The sequence below is a fragment of the Hyaena hyaena genome, unplaced genomic scaffold (genome assembly GCF_003009895.1).
Source record: "Hyaena hyaena isolate Hyena2069 unplaced genomic scaffold, ASM300989v1 scaffold_254, whole genome shotgun sequence".
In the NCBI taxonomy this organism is placed as follows: Eukaryota; Metazoa; Chordata; class Mammalia; order Carnivora; family Hyaenidae; genus Hyaena; species Hyaena hyaena.
The window spans coordinates 904,271-924,551 of NW_024080890.1; the positions used below are offsets into that span (position 1 = coordinate 904,271).

At 62.7% G+C, this 20,281-nt stretch overlaps 1 protein-coding gene across 2 annotated transcripts; it reads left to right on the plus strand.

The window, feature by feature from the left end:
* The first annotated feature begins 1,098 nt into the window (after positions 1-1,098).
* SIK1 (salt inducible kinase 1) lies at positions 1,099-11,055 on the plus strand. 2 transcript variants are annotated; one of them, XM_039245410.1, is made up of 14 exons: positions 1,099-1,145; positions 2,500-2,670; positions 3,115-3,231; positions 5,627-5,690; positions 5,858-6,019; positions 6,166-6,290; positions 6,384-6,507; positions 6,969-7,192; positions 7,466-7,615; positions 7,967-8,089; positions 8,214-8,430; positions 8,986-9,264; positions 9,825-10,056; positions 10,467-11,055. In XM_039245410.1, exons 2-14 carry the CDS (start codon positions 2,515-2,517, stop codon positions 10,798-10,800), a joined length of 2,307 nt encoding a protein of 768 aa, XP_039101341.1. In that variant the 5' UTR covers positions 1,099-1,145; positions 2,500-2,514; the 3' UTR covers positions 10,801-11,055. The 2 variants fall into 2 exon arrangements, with proteins under 2 accessions (XP_039101341.1, XP_039101342.1); XM_039245411.1 differs by lacking the exon at positions 7,466-7,615.
* The last annotated feature ends 9,226 nt before the right edge of the window (positions 11,056-20,281 follow it).

Consider the following 20,281-nt stretch of genomic DNA (forward strand, 5'->3'; position numbering starts at 1 on the left):
CGGAGGGTGAGGCCAGAAGGAGGACCTGACCCATCCCGCCCGGGCGGCCCGTGCCAGGAGATGCTGCCCAGACTTCCTGTGTTTACGGTTGGCACTCGCTAAACAATAGATTCGTGCAGAACAAAGGTAACCGGAGCTGGGCTGCCCCCAGGTCCCGCATGTCTGCAGCTGCCAAGCCCCAGAGGGTCCCTGGAGATAGTGGTGCTTCTCTGGGCTGTGGGGGGCCAATTCGGGGGGCGGGAGCTGGCGGGCTGTCACCCGGCACCCCGTGTGGCCCCACTCTGCGAGTCTGCGAGCTTTCCTGGGCCCCACCTGCTCCTTCTCCTAACAGAGATGCCAAGTCCGAGCACTTTCGATGAAAATTGGGGCCCTGTACTCCGATAAGGGGACCCCCGGACTAGGGATCCGAAGAGGATTCAGCAACCGCTGTGCTGCACTTCCGGGGGGGTGGGAACTGCCCTAGACCAAGCCTTTGCGAAGAGGGAGAGAAGTGGGGGCGCCGCGCGAGGGCGGCTGCGCGCGCGCTAGCAGGCGGAGAGCTGCACCCCAGGACTGGAGGCCAAGCCGCCTGCAGCGCCCGCGGCGCCCGGTAGGGGGCGCGCGCCGGCGGGAACGCGAGCGCGGGCGGAACGGCGGGCCTCGGCGGGCCTCGGGCGGCCGGCGCCCCTGACGTCACCGCCCCGCGGTCGCCCGGGCGACGGCCCCATCAGCGCGCGCGTCAGAGCCGCCAGTCTCTTGGCAACCGCCCGATCTCCCGCTCTCCCTTTGCCTGGCGCTCGGCCGCGCGTCGCTCTGGCGTCAAAGCGACGTCAATGGGGATGTATCAATCCGGCGGCGGCGGCGGCGGGGGCGGGGCCGGCGGGGCGGGGCGGGGCCCGCGCGCAGGGGCGGGGGCGGGGCGGGGGCGGGGCCGGGGCGGGGCCCGCGGCGGGCGGCGCGTGCGGCCCGAGCGCGCCGCGCGGCCTCAGAGCTGACATGCGGCGCGGCCCGGGCGGCGGCGGCGGCGGCGGCGGCGGCGGCGGCGGCGGCGGCCCGAGCAGCAGGCGCCCGAGCAGCAGGCGCCCGAGCAGCGCGAGCGGCCGAGCGGGCGGCGGGGGCCGCGGGGAGAGCGGCGGCCCGGCCTCGGCACTCGGACGGCGGCGGAGGTGAGGCGGCGGCGAGGCCGGGGTGGCGGCCGCCGGGGTCTGGGCGGCCCGGCCGGGGCCGCGGGGCTCCCGGGCTCTGGCTGCCGCCCGCCGCTCCGGGCTCCGGGGCCCGAAGGCGCGCGTGCGGGGGTCTCGGACCGGGACGCCGCTCGCCCAGCCGCCGCCGTGCTCCCCTTTGTTGTGGGGCGGGCGGCGTGGGAGCGGGTCCCCCGGCCCCACGGAACTGGGGCTCCGGGGGTTCGGATGGAGCGGACCGCGGGCGGCGGCGTGGGAGCGGGTCCCGACGCCCGGCGGGGCTGGGGGTCCGGGGATCGGGATGCCGCCGGCCGCGGGCGGCGTGGGAGCCGGTCACACACCCGGCGGGGCTGGGGGCCCGAGGGTCGGTGTAGAGCGGTGTAGAGCCGGTCCCCGCGCCCCGTGGGGCTGGAGGGTCAGGGGTCGGAATGCAGCCGTCCGCCGGCGGCGTGGGAGCCGGTCCGTGCACCCCGCGGGGCTGGACGTCGGGACTCGGGACGGAGCGGGCGGCGGGGAGGGGGGCGGCGTGGGAGCGGGTTATACGCCCCGCGGGGCTGAAGGGGTCGGGGGTCGGGATGAAGCCGACCGCGGGCGGCGGGGCAGGGGGCGGCGTGGGAGCGGGTTATACGCCCCGCGGGGCTGAAGGGGTCGGGGGTCGGGATGAAGCCGACCGCGGGCGGCGGGGCAGGGGGCGGCGTGGGAGCGGGTTATACGCCCCGCGGGGCTGGAGGGATCTGCGGGTCGGGATGAGCGGACCCAGGGCGGCGGGTGCGAGCGGGTCCAGACGCCCTGCGGGTCCGGGGTGTGGAGGGGTCTGCATGGAGCAGGCGGCGGGCGGCAGGCGGGAGCGTCCAGCGCCCCGCGGGGCTGAAAGATCGGGTGTCTGGACGGAAAGGGCGGTGGGGTGGAGGGAGTCCAGGCGCCCTGCGGGGCTAGGGGGTCGGGGGTCTGGATGGAGCCGACCACGGGCGGTGGGCTGGGACCGGGTCCAGGCTCCTCGAGGGGCTGGGGGGTCGGGGGTCGAGATGGAGCAGAGCACCAGCAGGGGGCGGTGAGGGTGGGAGCGGGGCTGGAGGATCGGGGGTCGGGATGGGGTCCACCGCCGGTGGCAGCGTGGAGGGGGTCCACACACCCCGCGGGGCAGGCGGTCCAGGACTGGGAGGGTCGGGGGCAGGCGTGCGAGCGGGCAAGCGCCTGGCGGGGTGAGGTGTTTAGGAAGGAGCAGAGCCAGCGGTTGGCGGGGAGCGGGGTCCGGCCGGGGCTGGGTCAGCGGGGGAGCGGGGTCCGGCCGGGGCTCGGTCAGCGGTTGGTGTTGAGTGCGCTGCCCGGTGGCCTGCAGGTGCGGCCAGGAGCCATGGTGATCATGTCGGAGTTGAGTGCGGCCCCCACGGGCTCCGGCCAGGGCCAGCAGAAGCCCCTCCGGGTGGGCTTTTACGACGTGGAGAGGACCCTGGGCAAGGGCAATTTCGCCGTGGTGAAGCTGGCCCGGCATCGAGTCACCAAAACCCAGGTGCGTACCAGACCCGGCCGGTGAGGACCCTTCCCGGGGGCTGCTGGGTGGCTTCCGTGTCCTTAGTGTTCATCCTGCAGTGTCTCAGCCCTGACAGTTCTCAGTTCCGTGAAGACTGAATATGCTGTATGTTTTGATTCTGAATAATTTGTATAATTTGTACAAGTATTAGGGGACAGCAGAGAGGGTAATGACCAGATGGCCCAGGAGTGTGGGGCTCTGGGATCCACCCGAAGACCTTATAAAGGGAGCTAGCAGATATTTAAGATAATTCCTTAACTTTAAGTACCATTAATGGTTAGTGTGCCCCCCCCCCAACTTTTTGCGACTTTTTGGGGACATAAAGTGTTATAGAAATTAAGATGCAAAAAACAAAAATGTGTAAATGAAAGGTTTTTTGTTTTGTTTTTTGGGGACAAAAATATCCTTTCTTTTAAACTGTAGGTTGCAATAAAAATAATCGATAAAACTCGATTAGACTCCAGTAACTTGGAGAAAATATATCGTGAGGTTCAGATCATGAAGCTTCTGAATCATCCTCACATCATAAAGCTTTATCAGGTAAGGACTCAAGTTCGTCTTTTGCTGTTTCTTCTGGCAAGTGTGTAACTTTATTTTCAACAATAAGTCTGCAGTTTCTGAATTTTGCCCCTCTCTTTGCGCGTGTGTGGGAGGCAGGGAGTTGGCTGTGTAAGGTAAATAGATTGATTTCTGTAAGCTCTTCATATGCATTTTCTATTATTTTCTTGCTTTGGGATCATAATTGAGATTTGCCTCATTAAAATTTTATTTAGTATTGTCATTCACTCCAGTTTTAAATGCGTAGAGGTCGGTTGTTAGAGTTACTTTCCTAAGAAAACAACCAGACCTATGTACTGGCGCACGTCAGGCATTTAACGTGAAAGGACAGATTTTAGTGGAAGGAGACACTTCCCTCTTTGCAGATAATTATTAAACTTTAAAACCGGCTGCGTTTACCCGTTTCCGTGAACTTCTCTTTGCAAAGGCAGTAGTAAAAGCATTTGTCTTCCGTCAAAAATGGAGAGATGAAAATACTTTTGCCGTGCTGAGAACAGAGACCTTGTCGTTTAATCCGTGTTGAGAACTTGCCTCGCCCCGTCCGTCTGTCGGTTTGTTTTGTGGCTTTGTTGTTACCGTGTTATGACTGATAAATCATGTCTTTGGAATAAGCTCTGATTTAATGAGCACAGTAAAGCAGCCTCTTACTCACCCGATCACTTCCGCAGATGAGACCCAGTCTGCTCGCAAAAGAGTGCTTTTTTTTGCAAATGCTCGGTAGTCCGTCCAGCTGTCTGGATGGTGTAAGTTCCTTTTGGGGATTCTTGTGAAGCCCAGTGAATCTGGGATGAACATGGGACAGCGCGTGTGCGCTTGTGCCCATGACAGGGCTCAGCGCGCAGTGTGGCCAGAGAAGGCGTTAGAATCGAAAACTGTCCCACGGAAGTAGCGTCACCGGGCTTGTGTTCCCCCGAATGACAGTTCACTAAGAGTCATTAAGTGCAGTCGTTAACCCTACACCGTATGCTCGGGCTGGTGTTTTGTTTCTGTGTCATTTTTAGTTGTGCTGCTTTGATAAGACGTTTCCTCCAAGGCCGCTGATGTCAGTGCCTGAGAAATGTGCATGGCCCGTTTCCGCAGGAGTGGGCCGAGCCCTGTTTTCGACTTTGCTGGAGGGATGGGCCAGAGTGCACCTTCCTGGCCTTCCTGTCCCTCGGCCGGCCCATTGTGTGGGGCAGCCCGGTTAGACGGCACATCGCCCACGTCATCAGTCAGAGGTCCTGCGGGGGGTGCGATCTCCCGTCGCTCTCTGGGTCACTTTAACTGCTCGGACGTGGCAGGCTTCAGCGGGACCGCAGTGCCTGTCGTTTTGGGCTGTGACGCTGGTGTCTCATCCCATCCGGCCGGCCCAGCCCCAGAGCCTTGCTGAGACACCTCACTCTTGCCTAGAGGTTCCCTGAAACTCCAAACACGTTTACCCTTAATTCTTTCTCCACCTCTCTCACGCACCGAGGGGAGGGATACACCGCGGCTTCCCGCTCGGGCCTCTGCCGCACGCTTGGGAGCCAGGAGGGTTGAGATCCTTGCTAAACCACACCATGTGTGCTTTCTTGTTAGATTTATGGCTGAAAGCAGTTGCCTTTTAAAGTGTCTTTTTTAAGGAAAAACTGGATTTCGAACCCTAAAGAAATCTGTTTCTGTAAGAAATGTGTTGTCCTTGCGTCTCTCCCTTTGAAATCTTTTAAAACACACGGGCAGGCGTCGGATTTGCTTCTTTTAGCTCCAAAGATGTCAATGTTATCTTCTTTCTTAACTAGCTGTTTTTCAAACCCTTTTTAAACTGGTCTTCAAAGTAAAGTCAAATTCTCGACCCGGAGGTGAGCCTTTCGGGTGTGTTTGACATTGGCCGTTGCTGCTGGCACACGCTGAGGGCTTTGCCGCGCAGAGAGCAGTCTGCTGGAGCTTCCCCCGCGGGGCCCGCTGCTCAGCGCCTGCTTTACGCGTCAGTAACGCAGAGCGGGAAGGGGTGTTTTTCTCCATCATTCTGCTTGTGCCGGCCTGCATCATCTGTTGCCTGCTGGGCTTCTGGAAGAAAGCCCCAGCAGTGCACCCCGCGGGAGTCCGACCTCTGAGGCCTCCCCGCGGGAGAGCTGGTGAGGCAGTCAGGTTAACGCACCAGTGCAGGAAGGTTCTAGTGCATTTGGATAGGCAGGCTAGTGAGGAATTCACCTCCGAGCTCTTAAATTCTTTTTCTGAATAGGAACCTCCCGTGTCTGTTTTCTTTAACGCAGAAGTGCTTATTTTCTTTCCTTTTGAAAGATAACGGAGCCACTCATCTTTGGGGAAGTTAACAATTGACTGGGGTTCGAGTAGATTATTTATGCCGTTGGTATGTTCTCTTTCCGTGTGGTTAAACGTTAGGCCTTTGTGTTTTTAGGTTATGGAAACAAAGGACATGCTTTACATTGTCACCGAATTTGCAAAAAACGGAGAAATGTTTGGTAAGCCCCGCCTGTGTCTGACACCCATTGAAAGCGGTCGGTCGGTGTAACTGGCCGGGAATTGCCCTCCAGCGCGTGGGTCTGTCCCGCCTCCCGCGCTCATGCTCCAGGTGACGGCCAGACTCCTGGACGTCAGGCCTGTAGCTCCGTCTTGTCACCCCCCTCAGATTATTTGACCTCCAACGGGCACCTCAGCGAGAACGAGGCACGGAAGAAGTTCTGGCAGATTCTGTCCGCCGTGGAGTACTGCCACAGCCACCACATCGTCCACCGGGACCTGAAGACCGAAAACCTACTTCTGGACGGCAGCATGGACATCAAGCTGGCAGGCAAGGGACCCTCTGGGGGGCGGGGGGTGTCCCCAAGCCCCAGAAGTGCTGTCTCACGAGGCCCCCCGCTGGTGAAGTGCACACCTTTGTGTCCGTGGCCCTGCCGTTTCTGCCGTGACCTCACCGTCTGTGTTCCTGTCACTCAGATTTCGGATTTGGGAATTTCTACAAGTCAGGAGAGCCCCTGTCCACGTGGTGTGGGAGCCCCCCGTACGCGGCCCCCGAGGTCTTCGAGGGGAAGGAGTACGAAGGCCCCCAGCTGGACATCTGGGTAGGTCCCGCGTGGGTGGCGCGCGTCGGCCGGGCGCCCGGGTGCTGGCGCGGGCGAGCGGGCGCTGATGCGAGGCCGTGTGGCCCTTTGCAGAGCCTCGGCGTCGTGCTGTACGTCCTGGTGTGCGGGTCGCTGCCCTTCGACGGGCCCAGCCTGCCGGCGCTGCGGCAGCGGGTGCTGGAGGGCCGCTTCCGCATCCCCTTCTTCATGTCTCAAGGTGGGTGGGCCGGCCGCGTGGGGCTGTCGGGTAACCGGGGACGGGCTGCTGGGCGTGCCGTCAGGGCCGTGATCAGCCCCACGCTACCGAGGGCTGTTTTCCGGCCGCCTGCAGCGGGCACCCAACCCACGGCGCTTCCTCGCTGCCCCACCTGTGCGGCCGGCGGGGGACTCAGCTCTGCCGTCCCCCCGAGGGGGCCTGGTGTCTGGGATGCTGGCCGGCTGGCCTGGTCACTGGGGTCCTCTGTGTGGGGCGGGTCAGCAGGACCACATCCCCTCAGGGGACCGAGCCCTCGGGTGGTGGCTCTTCAGGGCCACGCCCCCGGCTCTGCGGCCTTTAGGACAGTCACTCGCGTGTTGCCGTCAGGAACTCGCGTGTTGCCGAGGCGGGACCCAGCTGGGCGGTGGCGGGAGCGGGCACGCAGGCGGCTGCCTGGGCTCAGCGGGCCTCCCTCCCCCCAGACTGTGAGACGCTGATCCGGCGCATGCTGGTGGTGGACCCCGCCAAGCGCATCACCATCGCCCAGATCCGGCAGCACCGGTGGATGCAGGCAGAGCCCGCCGTGCCGCGGCCGCCCTGCACGGCCTGCCCCGCGCTCGGCTGCACCTCCAACCTGGGCCAGTATGACGAGCGGGCGCTGGGCATCATGGACACCCTGGGCATCGACCGGCAGAGGACCGTGGAGGTGAGGACCACCACCGCCCGGCCGCGCGGGCTCTGCCGGGAGAGGCGCCGCCCCGAGGGACAGCAGGCGCTCGCCAGTCGGGTTAAAACGGGAACACGGGCTAATTTAAGGGCCAGCTGTCCACTCCTCTAAAGGATATTCTCGGCCACCCAAGAATAACCCTGGGAACAGTCTTGTCGGGGAGCCTCCCCCGCCCCCCCTGCGGGAGCCCTGCCACCCCGCTCTTCCCCCTGCCGGCCCCACTCTGACCCCGCTTCTCTCCGCCTCCTCCAGTCGCTGCAGAACAGCAGCTACAACCACTTTGCTGCCATCTATTACCTCCTCCTCGAGCGGCTGAAGGAGCATCGGCTCACTCAGCCGTCGGCGCGGCCTGGCCCGGCCCGGCAGCAGCGGCCGCGGAGCTCGGACCTCAGCGGCTGTGAGGTGGGGGCAGCCCCTTCCGAGCCCCGCCTGGACCGCGCGCCCCTCCCCCGCCTGTCCCAGGCCCTTGCCCAGACGGGCCCGCTGGCCCCCAGGTCCCGTCTCCTGCCTGTGCGGCACGGGGGTTGGGGGTTCCCGTGTGAGAAGAGGGGGTGACCCTGCAGCCACTTGGTTCTTAACCGTCCCCGATCTGGCCTCTCGACACCTCGCCCTGGTCACCCCTCTCCTGGGCCCAGCAGCTCGGGACTGACCTCCCAGCCTGTAGCAAAGCCGGCGGGGTCCTTCTAGCGCCGCTGTTTGCGGTCGTCCCCAGAACCGCCTCCCTGCTGACGCCTGTGCTCTGCCGGCCCGCAGGTGCCTCAGGAAGGCCTGTCTGCTGACTCTTTCCGGTCATCCCTGCTGTGCCCGCAGCCCCAGGCCTTCGGGCAGTCTGTCCTGCAGGTGGACACGGACTGTGACCCCCTCAGCTCACTCCGGGTGTGTGACCTCCACTGGGCAGCCGTCGCGTGGGGGCTGGGGGGGCTCTCCCTGCTGTGGTGACGGCCCCCACCCAGCTGCCATGGAGCCCCAGGAGTTACTGGTTTGTGTCCGTCCCTCCCAGCCCCTGCTCTTCCCCCTGGACGCCAACTGCAACGGAGTGTTCCGGAATCGCTCCATCTCCCCAAGTGGCCTGCTGGACGTGACCATCAGCGAGGAGGTCAGGCCGGCCCACAGCCTGGAGGAGGAGCGGGAGGCACAGAAGCCCCTGTCTGGCGGCACAGGCCGGAGGCACACTCTGGCCGAGGTCTCCACATGCTTCTCCCCGAGCGCCCCTCCATGTAAGTGTCCCCGTGGGTCAGGAAGGCGGGCCCGGTGGGCGGCCACACGGCGGGGGCTCCCACCGGCCGATGGCGAGCGTCCCTTATCGGCTGGGCACCATCTGACTGCACTCACTCTACTTCATGACTGCACATGGTCCTTCAGGGGCAGGACGGCATGGGGTCTGGCTGCCCCCAGGGGCTGGGAGGGCCGGTCCTCAGCCCACCAGTGTCCTAGTCTGAACCCTTCTGGACGGCTGCAGCGACAGCCGCGCCGTCGAGGTGGCCGGCCACCATCGCGGCTCCCAAACCTCGACAGCCTCGGGCCGTCGTAGACTCCTGCCCCACGTTGAGGGGCGGACGAGGAGGCCAGTACCGCCGTCTGCGCCTGTCAGCAGGCCGCACGGGCTGTCCCAGGGCCCCGGAGCTGGGTGCCAGGCACAAAGTGTCCCTGTCTGCTCCTCTTCTGGGGCCGTTGGCACTTGTGACTTCCAGTGAAAACTTGGGTGCTGGCGGGTTGCTTCTGGTCTTGGGGAGCGCCAGGGGCCCCTCAGGAGTGTGTGTCTTCTCCTGCAGGCATCGTCATCTCCTCCTCTGCCGCGAGCCCCACGGAAGGCACCAGTTCCGACAGCTGTTTGACCTTCTCGGCCTGCGACGGCCCAGCGGGGCTCAGTGGGCGCCTGGCCGCCCAGGGGCTGGTGGGTGCCTGTTCCCCGCTCAGGTTGGCCTCACCGCTCCTGGGCGCCCAGTCCGCCACCCCAGTGCTGCAGGCTCGGGGGGCCCCGGGAGGGGCCGCTCTGCTCCCCATCAGCTTCCAGGAAGGCCGGAGGGCATCGGACACCTCACTCACTCAAGGTGACTTCCCTTTCCTGCTCACCTTCCGCCTTTCCCAGAAGATGCTGTGTGTGGCCCTGGGAGGGCGTCACTCTGTCCCCATGCACATGGCGTGCCCCAAGTCTGGCCAGGCCTGGACAGAGCTCCAAGCTCTAGGCGTCCCCGTCTTCAGGGACAGACGCGCGGGGTCTCCTAGTGGCCGGTCCTGAAAGCCCGGGAGACACCAAATGCCAGGCCACGGCACCTCATCTGGAGGAGGGGCCGGCCAGGGAGGGGTCCTCCACGGAAGCAGCTCCCTACCTGGGCTCCCCCCTCAGCCCGCAGCCCCTCTCGCGCCCTCCTCTGTCTGCCCAGACTCATCCCTGTTTGGGGTTGGAGCTGCTGCCCCAAATCAAATTCTGAGACAAAGATGACTTAGCCTCGGGAGGTGCCCCTGGCCCCTGCAGGAAAGCCATCCATTCATGCCATCCTGTGTGCATGGGGTCCCTTCCTGCTTTCGCCTGCCTGAGGGTCTGCACAGCCTGGCAAGCCGGGATGGACACCCACTGACCGGCTTGATGTTGCCGTCCCCTCCCCGCCAGGGCTGAAAGCCTTCCGGCAGCAGCTGCGGAAGAGCACGAGGGCCAAAGGGCTCCTGGGCCTGAACAAGATCAAGGGGCTGGCTCGCCAGGTGTGCCAGCCCGCCTCCAGCCGAGCCTCGAGGGGCGGCCTGAGCGCCTTCCACCTGCCGGCGCAGAGCCCGGGCGTGCACGGCAGCGGGGCTGGCAGCCGGGAGGGCCGCAGCCTGCTGGAGGAGGTGCTGCACCAGCAGAGGTACGCCCCCGGCGCCCGCCACCGCCCCCGGGCAGGACTCGGGACGGCTGGCGGGCTTCCTTGAGTACCCTTGCCTCGTGGGCTCCCGCCCGTCTCCCCGCGTGTGATCAGACGCGCGCACCTGCGGGCCCCGGGGCGGGGGAGCTGCCGGTGGGGCCTGGTCCCGGTAGGTGGGGGCGGGAGTCAGGGTTGCTCACTCTGAAGCCCGCCCGTGAGGGGGCAGGGAGCGAGTGTCACGTCCGGTTGGCATCCCTGGGCTGCTGCAAGACGGAGAATGGAAATGTCAGGAATTGCTCAGGGGATTAGTCACGCACAGCCTTGCGCGTGGAGAACGGCCCCGGCTGCGGGCGCGCGGGGTGGCGTGGACACGGGCCTCGGGCTTGCCGGGTGACCCGCCCCTCCCCCCCCAGGTTGCTCCAGCTGCAGCACCACCCGGCCGGCTGCCAGCAGGCGCCCCCGCTGGTCCTCGCCCCCTGCGACGGCGCCCTCCTCGTGTCGGGACTCCAGAAGGAGCTGGGGCTGGCGCCCGGCCCGCTGCTGCCACCCCACTTCCTGCAGGCCGGGGGCTCCCCGGTGGCGGCGGCCGCCCAGCTGCTGGACGCCCACCTGCACATCGGCGCCGCCGCCCCTCTGCCCGCCGCCTCGCTGCCCGCGAGCTTCGTGGCCGCGGGGCTGCCGCAGGCGGACTGCGAGATGGAGGACCTGACCTCGGGCCAGCGGGGCACGTTCGTGCTGGTGCAGTGAGGGCCCCGCCCGCGCCCGGGCCGGCCGGCGCTTCGAAGCAATAATTTCAGAGTATGTGAAGACGTTTCCGGACTCGAAGCCAATACGTTTCTAGAAGCGAAACAAGCAATACGTTTGGTGTTTTGGCTTTTTACTTTGTTCTCGGTTTTTACTTTTTCCCTTGCACTGAGCAAATGGAACTCTGAGTAGGGCCTGGAAACTTCCTGAAGAAAAATAATAACTGAAGGGCGTGTCAGGGTGGGTGGACGGGAAGGGCAGGAGGGCGGCGGGTGCGAGGTGACGGGCTTGGCTGGACTGGCCAGCGCCACTGCGGTGGGGGCGGCGGGAGGGGCCACGGGGGCCACGCGGGGCTTGCCTCGGAAGAAACCGTGGCGTGGGCCGCGGGTCCATCCGCGTGTGTGTGTATGTGTGTTTAGTAGCCTTTTTTCATTCATTTTAGTTAACAATTCTCCATTCCCCGAAACATTTACGCTTCAAAGTGAGGACTGTGAACTTTCTATTTCACGTATCAGTTTTTTAAAAAAAGCTCTGTTGGCCCAGCCCAGGAGAAAACAGTCTGCAAATTCCTGGAATTCTCTGCCCTGAAATCAGAGCCCCAAGGACGGTGTTTTCTTATTTTAGATGTGAACTTTTATCAACTGCTCGAGTTGGTTTCCAGGATCCTTCAGAGGAGCCCCAGGAAGAAACTAGAAGGGGTGGGTGACTGAGGTCGGGGCTCCGGCCCGGGCTGCGTGACCTCGATCCCCTGCGTGGCTTGGAGGGTGGGCCCCGGAGAGGTTTCTTCCTGCTGCCCACCTTATTTCCGCTGCTAATTTAAGTTTTTATGCATTTCATTATCAGGGTCCAAGACGAACAACTGACCAGGGCGGGGGGCGTGCAATACGGCCAGGCGTGGCCTGCGGGCGGGTGGGGGTGGAAAGCGGGGTCTCGGGTGCGAGGCCCTGCCTGCCCGTGGCCAGGCTGTGGCCTGCGGCAACCCTGCCTCATCCAGGCCTCAGGCGTCCGGCTTTCATTCGAGAAAATTGAAATGAGAGGTCAGATCAGTGTTCAAGCTTCGTTCCTTTTTTAAAGCAAATACCGTCCATGTATATAAATAGACAAATAGACGCTACTTATTTTTTATATTTTTTACTACACGTCTGTGTCCCTGTTGTGACTTTTGCTCTCTGGTAACGTTACCAAGCGGCAGCACCAGGTCGGTGCGGAGGAGGGAGACAGGGGCGTCCACACCCGGCAGGTGAGCTCGGGTCTGAGGCCGCCCGAGCGGGAGAGCGGCCCGCAGCTGCCTCACCCCCTCTGCGCCAGTCAGGACCCGTCCCTTTCCCGACCCAGGTGCCTTCAGCTCACTTTGGCTCTTACGACCTACAGTATTAACAGGGGAGAGGTGGGCGTTTGTAGAAGCCAAAGACTGCCCGGGCTCCCAGAGGCAGGGGGCCGGCCGCGCGCACGGGAGGCCGCGGGGCACTGGTCCGCGCCCGCGTCTGTGTCTGCGTCTGCCAGGCTTGCTGCTACCAGCCACTGGCCCTGCCACGGCCGCCGTGCTACCTCCCCGTGGCTGTCGCCAGAGATCGGGGGAAGGGACTGCCCTCGTGCCTGGCCACAGAGAAGCCACCAAAGCCTCCTGCCGACTCGGAACGCGGGTCTGGGGGCGCCCGGCGCGGCGGGACCCACACACGAGACCCGTCCCCTCAAACTCCTTGCCACCGTGACCCCACAGATCAAAGGCCTCGGAGCCGTGACAAGCACTTTACTTTCACGGAGGTTTTCTTTCTCGCTGTGAGTCGTGTCTCTGCGTCTTGTGTTTAGGTGTGTGCGACGTGCATCCCGTGCTTTCCCCACGGCGTCGGCGCGGGCGGATGCCGCAGCCCGGGCCAAGGCGCCACGCAACCTGATTAAGGTGTACAGAGTTTGGGTTTCTTTTTTTTTTTTTTTTTACCGTAACGGAATTAATTATTTTATTCCTTATGTTACCATGAGAAATGTATGCCAAATGATCAGCGGATGTATGTTTTTTTAATTTAATATTTAAATAAAATATTTGGGGAAGAACCTTGCCTTTTCCCCGTGGCTCGTCTCTGTGGGAGAGCCTTCCTTCCCAGCCGCATCTCCAGCCACACTCCGGTTTCAGGTCTCGGAGAAGGGGGGTGGCACCCGCGCCAGCCTGGCAGCGGACACAGGGTCCCTTCCCCTGGAAGTGGTGACCCGCTGGGTGCGGGAAGGAGCCGTCTGGGACCGAGTGCGCCCTGACCTCGCTGGCCCCAGCTTCCCCGGGGGGCGTGCTCAGCTAACCTACCGTGTGGCTCCCAGCCGGCTCCCCCCATCCTGGGGCGCCCCTCACTCCTTCCTCCTTCCCCGGTAACACTCAGCCAGTCCCCTGGTGAGTCCAGGATTTGGAAGAACCTCACAGCCAAACTCTCCTGGTCTCTTAAAATGGGCTTTACCGTCTTCCAGCCATAGGCTGGGGCATGGCTGCTGAGGGGGCACAGGGCTCTCTTATTTTGACCACCTGGCAAATACCTTTGGGTTAAAAAAGTTTCTTCGATCTCTTTACACCCATTAGCATGGTCATCAGCAAAGAAAAATGTGATCGGCACCTCGTGTGCTGCTTGCAGGAGGGGGCGGTGCGCCGCGGGGCGGGCGGGGACAGCCCCCGAGGTTAGCGCTACCACGTGCCTCCGCTGGTGGGTGAGGCCCCAGCACTTGCAGAGACCCCACTCCCAGGCCTCTGGTCCTCCAGCGACTCAGCAGCCCAGGGCTGGGCACAGCCACGCACGAGGTGGTGGGCAGACCAGACGTCCGCGGGATGGGGAGCAGCAGCCGTAAAAAGGACGGAAACTGACACCCGCTGTAACATGATGACATTCGAGGACATTACACCAGGGACAAAATGGCCGTGTGACCCCACTTCCCTGGGGACCCGAGCCGCAGACCCATAGACACAGAAGGGGGAGGGGTAGGAGGCAGGGGCTGGGGGAGGGGCAGGGGGAATCCGTGCTCCGTGGGGACAGACTTCAGTTCGGAGAAGTTAGAAAAGTTCCGGCGATGGACGGAGGTGACCGTTGTGTAGCAGCATGGATGGATCGAATGCCACAACTGTACACTTGGAAATGGTTAAAATGGGAACTTTTGGGGACGCCTGGGAGGCTCAGTCGGTTAAGCATCCGACTTCGGCTCAGGTCATGATCTTTCAATTTGTGGGTTCGAGCCCCGTGTCGGGCTCTGTGCTGACAGCTCAGAGCCTGGAGCCTGTTTCATAGTCTGTGTCTCCCTCTCTCTCTGACCCTTCCCTGCTCACGCTGTCTCTCTCTCTCAAAAAAAAAAAAAAAAAAAGGAACTTTTGTGTTACACACATTTAACCATAATGAAAAGGCAATAGATTCTCTCGAGGAGATGCCCGGCGTGGGCCAGTAGCTTCCCCGGATGGGACAACGAGGGCCAGGGACAGAGGACAGCAGGCTGGGAGCCACAGGGGTCTCGGGTAAAGTCGAGGTCTGCTGGCCAGCGTGGGATGACCGCACGCCTGACGACACCTCGGCCCGGCCGCCAGCCGGTCGGCGACTGCGGCTCTGGCACCGGGTGGCACCCCGCGCCATGGGCAGGAGGCCGTGTGGCATTGGGCGGTTTGTGCAGCTCTCTTGGGAGCAGCCACAACATCGAGAACCAAGCTGTGGCTTGGGTGTTGGGAGCCGTGAGGGGGCCCTGATGTGTGGGGGCGGCTCGGCCTCGCTGTGTGCGGCCCCCGGTCCCTGTCCCCAGCCGGGCCCCTGAACGTAAGCTGTGGGGCACCAGCTTCAGAGGAGACTAATGGGTGCTAACCTGACATGCATGGCCCGTGACTCCGCGGCTGGGGGCGGGCCCCGGAGGGCCGGCCGCATCCTCTCCCCCGCCTAGGACCCTGCTGCCCACTGAGATCCTGCGTTCACGCTGGGGTGTGTCTGCAGGGCACTGCCGTCATCGTCACCGTCATTCCTAGAGTCCCCAGGTCAGAGGTTGGAGTGGAGCCCACAGCTGGCTCGTGGGGCTCCCATCTGGCCGGGCTCGGTGATCCACTCGTGAGTCATCCTGGGCCTCAGAGGGAGGGCCAGCGCGGCCATGGGACTGGGCGAGGCCTGCTGGCGTGTTGGGGGACCCTCCCCCGGCCCCACCGCCTGCTCTGTGCCGGGAGGACCCCGCCCACTGGGGTGCTGATCCCGGTGTGCGGTGGTGAGCACGAGTCTTCCTGTCGCGTGTGGCAAGGCTCACCTGTGCTCTGGCACATCTGAGCGATGGGCGCGCCAGGGGTGCGGAGAGTTTCTGCCTCCCAGTGGCTCAGGCGAGGGTCCCGGTACCGCCCGGAGCCACGACGGCGGCTGCTTGAGTCCTCGTGCGTGCGAGGAGGAGCCGAGCCCAAGACCCAGAGGAGCACGTGGCCTCTGACACGGGCTCCCCACGCGACAGTCTTCGAGCCCGCAGCCGTGGACAGGCCTGCACCACGTGTCCGCGTTCTCATTTTCAAGATGGCGTGCGTGACGACACAGTGCACTTCTCAGGGTTGCGTGAACACTGCCTACTACAGGCACCACCCAGCACAGCACGCAGCACACAGTGGGCGCTCCATGCACGCAGCGGTCCGCGCAGCCGGCAGCGGGAGGGAGTCTGGGAGGGAAGCAGCGTCCGTGACCAGCTCGCTGAGGCTCAGCCATTGCTGTCAAGGGGGTTGTGGGAAATGTTGACACGGGCATCTTCCTTCCTTCACCGAGGGTGTCCGCTTCCAGCTACAAGGGCCTAAGGAAAGGCCACGCGCTCGGATCGAAGACTGTGAGGAGCACGGAGTGTGAACCCTCCACAGAAGAATGTGTCCCGAGAACAAACAGCTGTTGAGGTGCAGGTGACGCACAGCGGGACACACACCCCCCCCAACTGAGCGTGTGGTTCAATGAGCTCTGACAGCGGCCACCACGAAACCCAGTCCCCCTGTCACTGCGGGCTCCCAGAAAGCCCTGGGTCCTCTGTGGGGGCCCTTCCTGTTCCCCGGCCTCAGGCAGCCGCTGGCCTGCTTTCTGTCACCACGGCCTAGTTCTGCATTTTCTAGAATTTCCTACAGGCAGTTCCCGCCGTGCGTGCCTCCCATCGTATGGCCTGAGCCGAAATTAGGAGTCAGACGCTTAACTGGCTGACCACCCGGGACACCCTTGTCTTTGCCAATTTTTAATTGGTTGTTGGAACCCTTAGTATTGAGTTGTAGGAATTCCTTATATATTTTGCATATGAGTTTCTTTGTCATATGTGTGTATAAACATATACGTGTATACACACCTACACACATGTAGACACACAGATCCACCCACGTGCACATACACATATGTTTGTGCACATTCACAGAGAATATTTCTCCCGCCTGTGACCTGCCTTTCATTGGAACAGAGGAGTCAAAGTTTTAAATTTTATGAAGTCCAACATATCTTCTCCTTTCTGGTGTTTCTTGTGTCTCCAAGCGACCCCCGCCTCCCCCGGTGCTGAGAGTCTCTCCTGTGCTGCTTCTGGAGGCTTCTCACACTTTTAGCTTCGGCTCCGCATCCACAATCCCCTTCGAGGCTAATGTTGCCTGTGCTTTGGGACAACAGACGAGGCTTATGTTTTCTCTGTGGATACCCAGCTGTGCCAGCACCACTTCTTGGGAAGACGCCCCCTTGCCCCCGCTGAATTAAGCTGAAGCGTCCGTCAGAAATCGAGTGACGATAAACGGAGGGACCTGTTGCTGGGCATCTCTCTGATGGTAATGCCACGCCGTCTGGATTAGTATTATTATTATAGCTGAAGTCTTGATGAGCCAGGTAGTAGAAGACTTCTCATTTTGTTCTTTCTCTACGTCGTTTTGCTTTCCTGGGTCCTTCTTGTATGGAGTCTGTATATTTGTGTAGAGTTGGAACTCTCTGTCTGCTAAGCATTGGGTGGAATCTACCGGCGAGAGCACGGGGGCAGGAGCCACGTGGCAGGGAGGCCGTAAACTACACGGGCAATCTCGTCACTGCATTTAGACGACGCATGTTGCCTCTTCCATTTCCCAGCGAGCTCTGGAAGTTCATGCTTTCCAAGGCGTGTGTGCGTCGCATCTGTGCTGTTGGATTCGGTTCTCCGAGGTCCCTCATACTCTCCCAGGCTCCTCTTACTGCCTGCGGGATCTGCAATCACGTCCCCCGTCTCACAGAGGTCTGTTCCGCGGGCCGCCGCGGGGTGACCCTCCTGCCGGGCGGCGTGCTCCGTAAACACCCGGGGGGGCACGCTGGGGGACCTGTTCGTGTTCTCTACATCCTACCGATTTTCTGTCTTCCTTACTTGTTTCTGAGAGAGGAGCGTGGGGACCCACGGTTACACCTTCGAGTTCTCTTCTCCCGCCCTGTCCGGCGTAGCCGTGCGCCCCCCCGAAGCTCTCCCTTGCCTGCTGCATGCTTTTTAGGACAGCTGTGCCTCCTGGGAGAATTGACCGACTTCTGTGGCGGATGGTTCCTCACCGTGGATGCCCCTTGTTCGGGGGCTGCGTAGATCTGTTAACAGCTGTCAGGCTTCTGTACACAGCTGTCAGCGCCGGCGGGTGGGGGTGGAGGATCGTACCTGCCGCTTGCCCACGTGCGGCCTGTCTTTCTGTTTCCAGCGGGCTTCCTGCGGACGGCGCGCCCATACTGGGTCTCCAGTGGGGGCCCAGCCGGCCGTCTCTGCTCTTCACATGGTGCGTTTGCCCCTTTAACCGCGGACATAACTAACATGTCGGGTCTCGGCTGGCCATCTTGCTCTGCGCTTCCGGGCTGTCTCTCCTTTGTGGCTTGTCATGTCTTGTGCGGGGCTGGGTTTTGATTGCTCTGTTTTGTCTCCACAGGGAGAAGGGGTGTGGCACCCCTCTGCCATGCCCACCTTCCGTGGGTCCCGCTGCGGACGCACGGCCACGCCGCGGACGCACGGCCACGCCCCGCATCTGGGAGGCCGCGGGCTCCCACAAAGCAGCCCAGTTTTATCGTGTTTTGTAGAACAGAGTTTGTATAGCACTTATTTCTAGAATAATAACAACCACGACAGAAGTGTGAAAAGCACAACTTCTTTACCCAGTGGAGGACAGGAGAGTTCGATTTCCCACAAGCTCCAAGCCTGGCACAGAAGTCAGGTGCATCCATAGGACTTCGCCTGTTCAGAGGGGACTGTGGAGCCAGTGTCTCCCGGCCATGCCCATGGCCTCCCCAGCCCATCTGCCACCATCTGCCCCGCGGCCAAGGGCAGCACGGGCCCCAGGCGCTCGGAGGCGCGTCAAGGCAGGCGCGGGCAGAACGAGACGCAGAGGTCACGGGGCGGACGTGAGCTGCTCTTATTCGACCTTGCGAAGCTTCTCCCTGACGTCTGCGGCCTGGCCGCCAAGGTCTGCGCTCCCACCGGGCAGGGAGGGCGGGGCTGGGGCCCAGAGGCCTGGGGCTGGGGTTCGGGCCCCGGGCCAGTGGAGCCTGGCTTCCGGCCCTGGTCCCTTGATGCACCAGCTGTCTATCTCCTCTCACGGAGCAATTAGAAGACCCCCAGAGAGCGGGTGGGGCAAAAGAAAAGAGCTCCTGCGGTGGGTCCAACCGTCCGAGGCGGCAGCCTTCCCCGAGCGCGGGCCGTCGCTGGCGTCGGGGTACAGAGCCACGCAAAGGCATCGCAGGGCCGGCCAGTGTCTCCGGTCAGCCCCAGCCAGGGCCCCTCCTGGCCGCAGGGTGGGATCCCGGGGGGTGACAGACGGAGGGGCCTGGAGCCCTGCTGACCAGCACCCGGGAGCTGTGGGCCTCGGGCTCCCGGGGACCCTGCCCGCCTCCCTTGGGCACCGAGCTGCAGGTGGCCTGTACTACAGCATTCGGGCTTCTGCTTTTTTTTTTTTTTTTAATGTTTTTATTTCTGAGAGAGAGAGAGAGACAGCATGAGCGGGGGCGGGTCAGAGAGAAGGAGACACAGAATCCGAAGCAGCTCCAGGCTCTGAGCTGTCAGCACAGAGCCCGACATGGGGTTGAACCCATGAACCGTGAGATCATGACCTGAGCCGAAGTTGGATGCCCAACCGACTGAGCCCCCCGGGCGCCCCGGGCCTGTGCTTTTAAGACACTTAACGGGCACGTTCCCCCCACCCCACCTGGGTCTCCGTATGGGGTCCTGCTAATTGTCCTGAATCGGCATGGTGGCCAGGCCGTGTTAGCCTGCTGAGTCGGTGCTGATTATCCCCTCCCGCAGGTGCGTCGTGGCGTCGGCCCCCAGGGCGCCCGAGTGCTTGCAGCGCACCGGACCTGCTGGGGGGCTCAGGGGAGAGTCCAGGGCCGCCAGGGGTCAGCGAGGCACTGCCCGACACGGCCACCCTGCCCGGAGGCCACGAGGCTAAAAGCGCGTGGCAGGTCACGCATAAACGTAAACAGCAGGCCGGTCAAGCTGGGTGATACCGCTGCTCTGTCCTCTACATCCTGCCTATTTCCTGTCTTCCTTTTCTATCTGTGGCTGGTGGCCGGGGCGTGTTGGGGGCGCTGAAGCTTGGGCGGGGCAGCAGAATGCCTCTAAATGGGGCACAGAGCCAGGTCCTGCGGTGGGAGAGGGGGTGCCCCCAACACACACCCCAGCAAAGCCAGCCCCGTCCAGAGAAGGCCTCCGGAGCCTGGTGAGGTCAGGGCTGGCCACGGTCAGTGGCGAGGGGTCAGAGCAGGACAGGGAGGGGTGCTGAGGGAGCTGTCATCTGAGGCTCTCTGTGCAACGGTGTTTCGGGGTCACTGCCGCTCCCCTCGCCTGGGTTGGGGGCAGCTGGTGTGGGAGCGAAGGGGCGTGGAGGTTGGGCTGCTGTTTCTCAGGCTGGGGCCCCTTCAGAGCTGGGCCCCCCCTCTCCCTCCCATTCCTGAGGCTCCTCCCGCAGCTCAGAGGGCCAGAGCCTCAGCCTCTGCACAGAGCAGGCTGGAAACTGGCTTTTTCCCCACTCGCTCGCCAGTCCCTCCTCCCGGCCCAGAGGCGGTGATGTGATGGGCGCATCAGCATACCTGGCAGCCAGACCCCAGAGCAGCACGGTGATGACCTGATGGGACCCTCCCCAAGATGACTCCCCATTTCCTTTGCTCTCACAGCCTTGTGGACCCCCCACCGCCACCAACAGACCCTGCCTGGAGGCGGGACTCAGTGGCTTGGCCCCCACGCTAGAGGCGAGTCCCTACTTGTGATGGTTTCAATTCTTGCCTCCCTTTTGAGAAGAGGGTGTGTTGGGTTGCACGGTGTCCCCCAGAATATGTTGGGGTCCCAAGCCCCCACCCTGTGGATGCGACCTTATTTGGAAACGGATCTCTGCAGATGTCATCAAGTTGAGCTGAGGTTGTAAGGGTGGCCCTACCCGATAGGACCGGTGTCCTTACAGAGGAGGGAGTCTGAGCACATGCGGAGGGACAGGCGGACATTGGTTCCCAGAGCCTCTGGAGCTGGCTCGGCCTGGCTGACACCTTGATCTTGGACCTCCAGCTCCCAG

What these genes read in the sequence shown, in the direction of transcription:
- SIK1 (XM_039245410.1), top strand. Translation starts at nt 2,515, where the DNA reads ATGGTGATCATGTCGGAGTTGAGTGCGGCCCCCACGGGCTCCGGCCAG. An exon ending in CATGGACATCAAGCTGGCAG is followed by an intron (nt 6,020 to 6,165) that starts GCAAGGGACCCT and finishes CCTGTCACTCAG; the next exon opens with ATTTCGGATTTGGGAATTTC. An exon ending in CCCCTTCTTCATGTCTCAAG is followed by an intron (nt 6,508 to 6,968) that starts GTGGGTGGGCCG and finishes CCCTCCCCCCAG; the next exon opens with ACTGTGAGACGCTGATCCGG.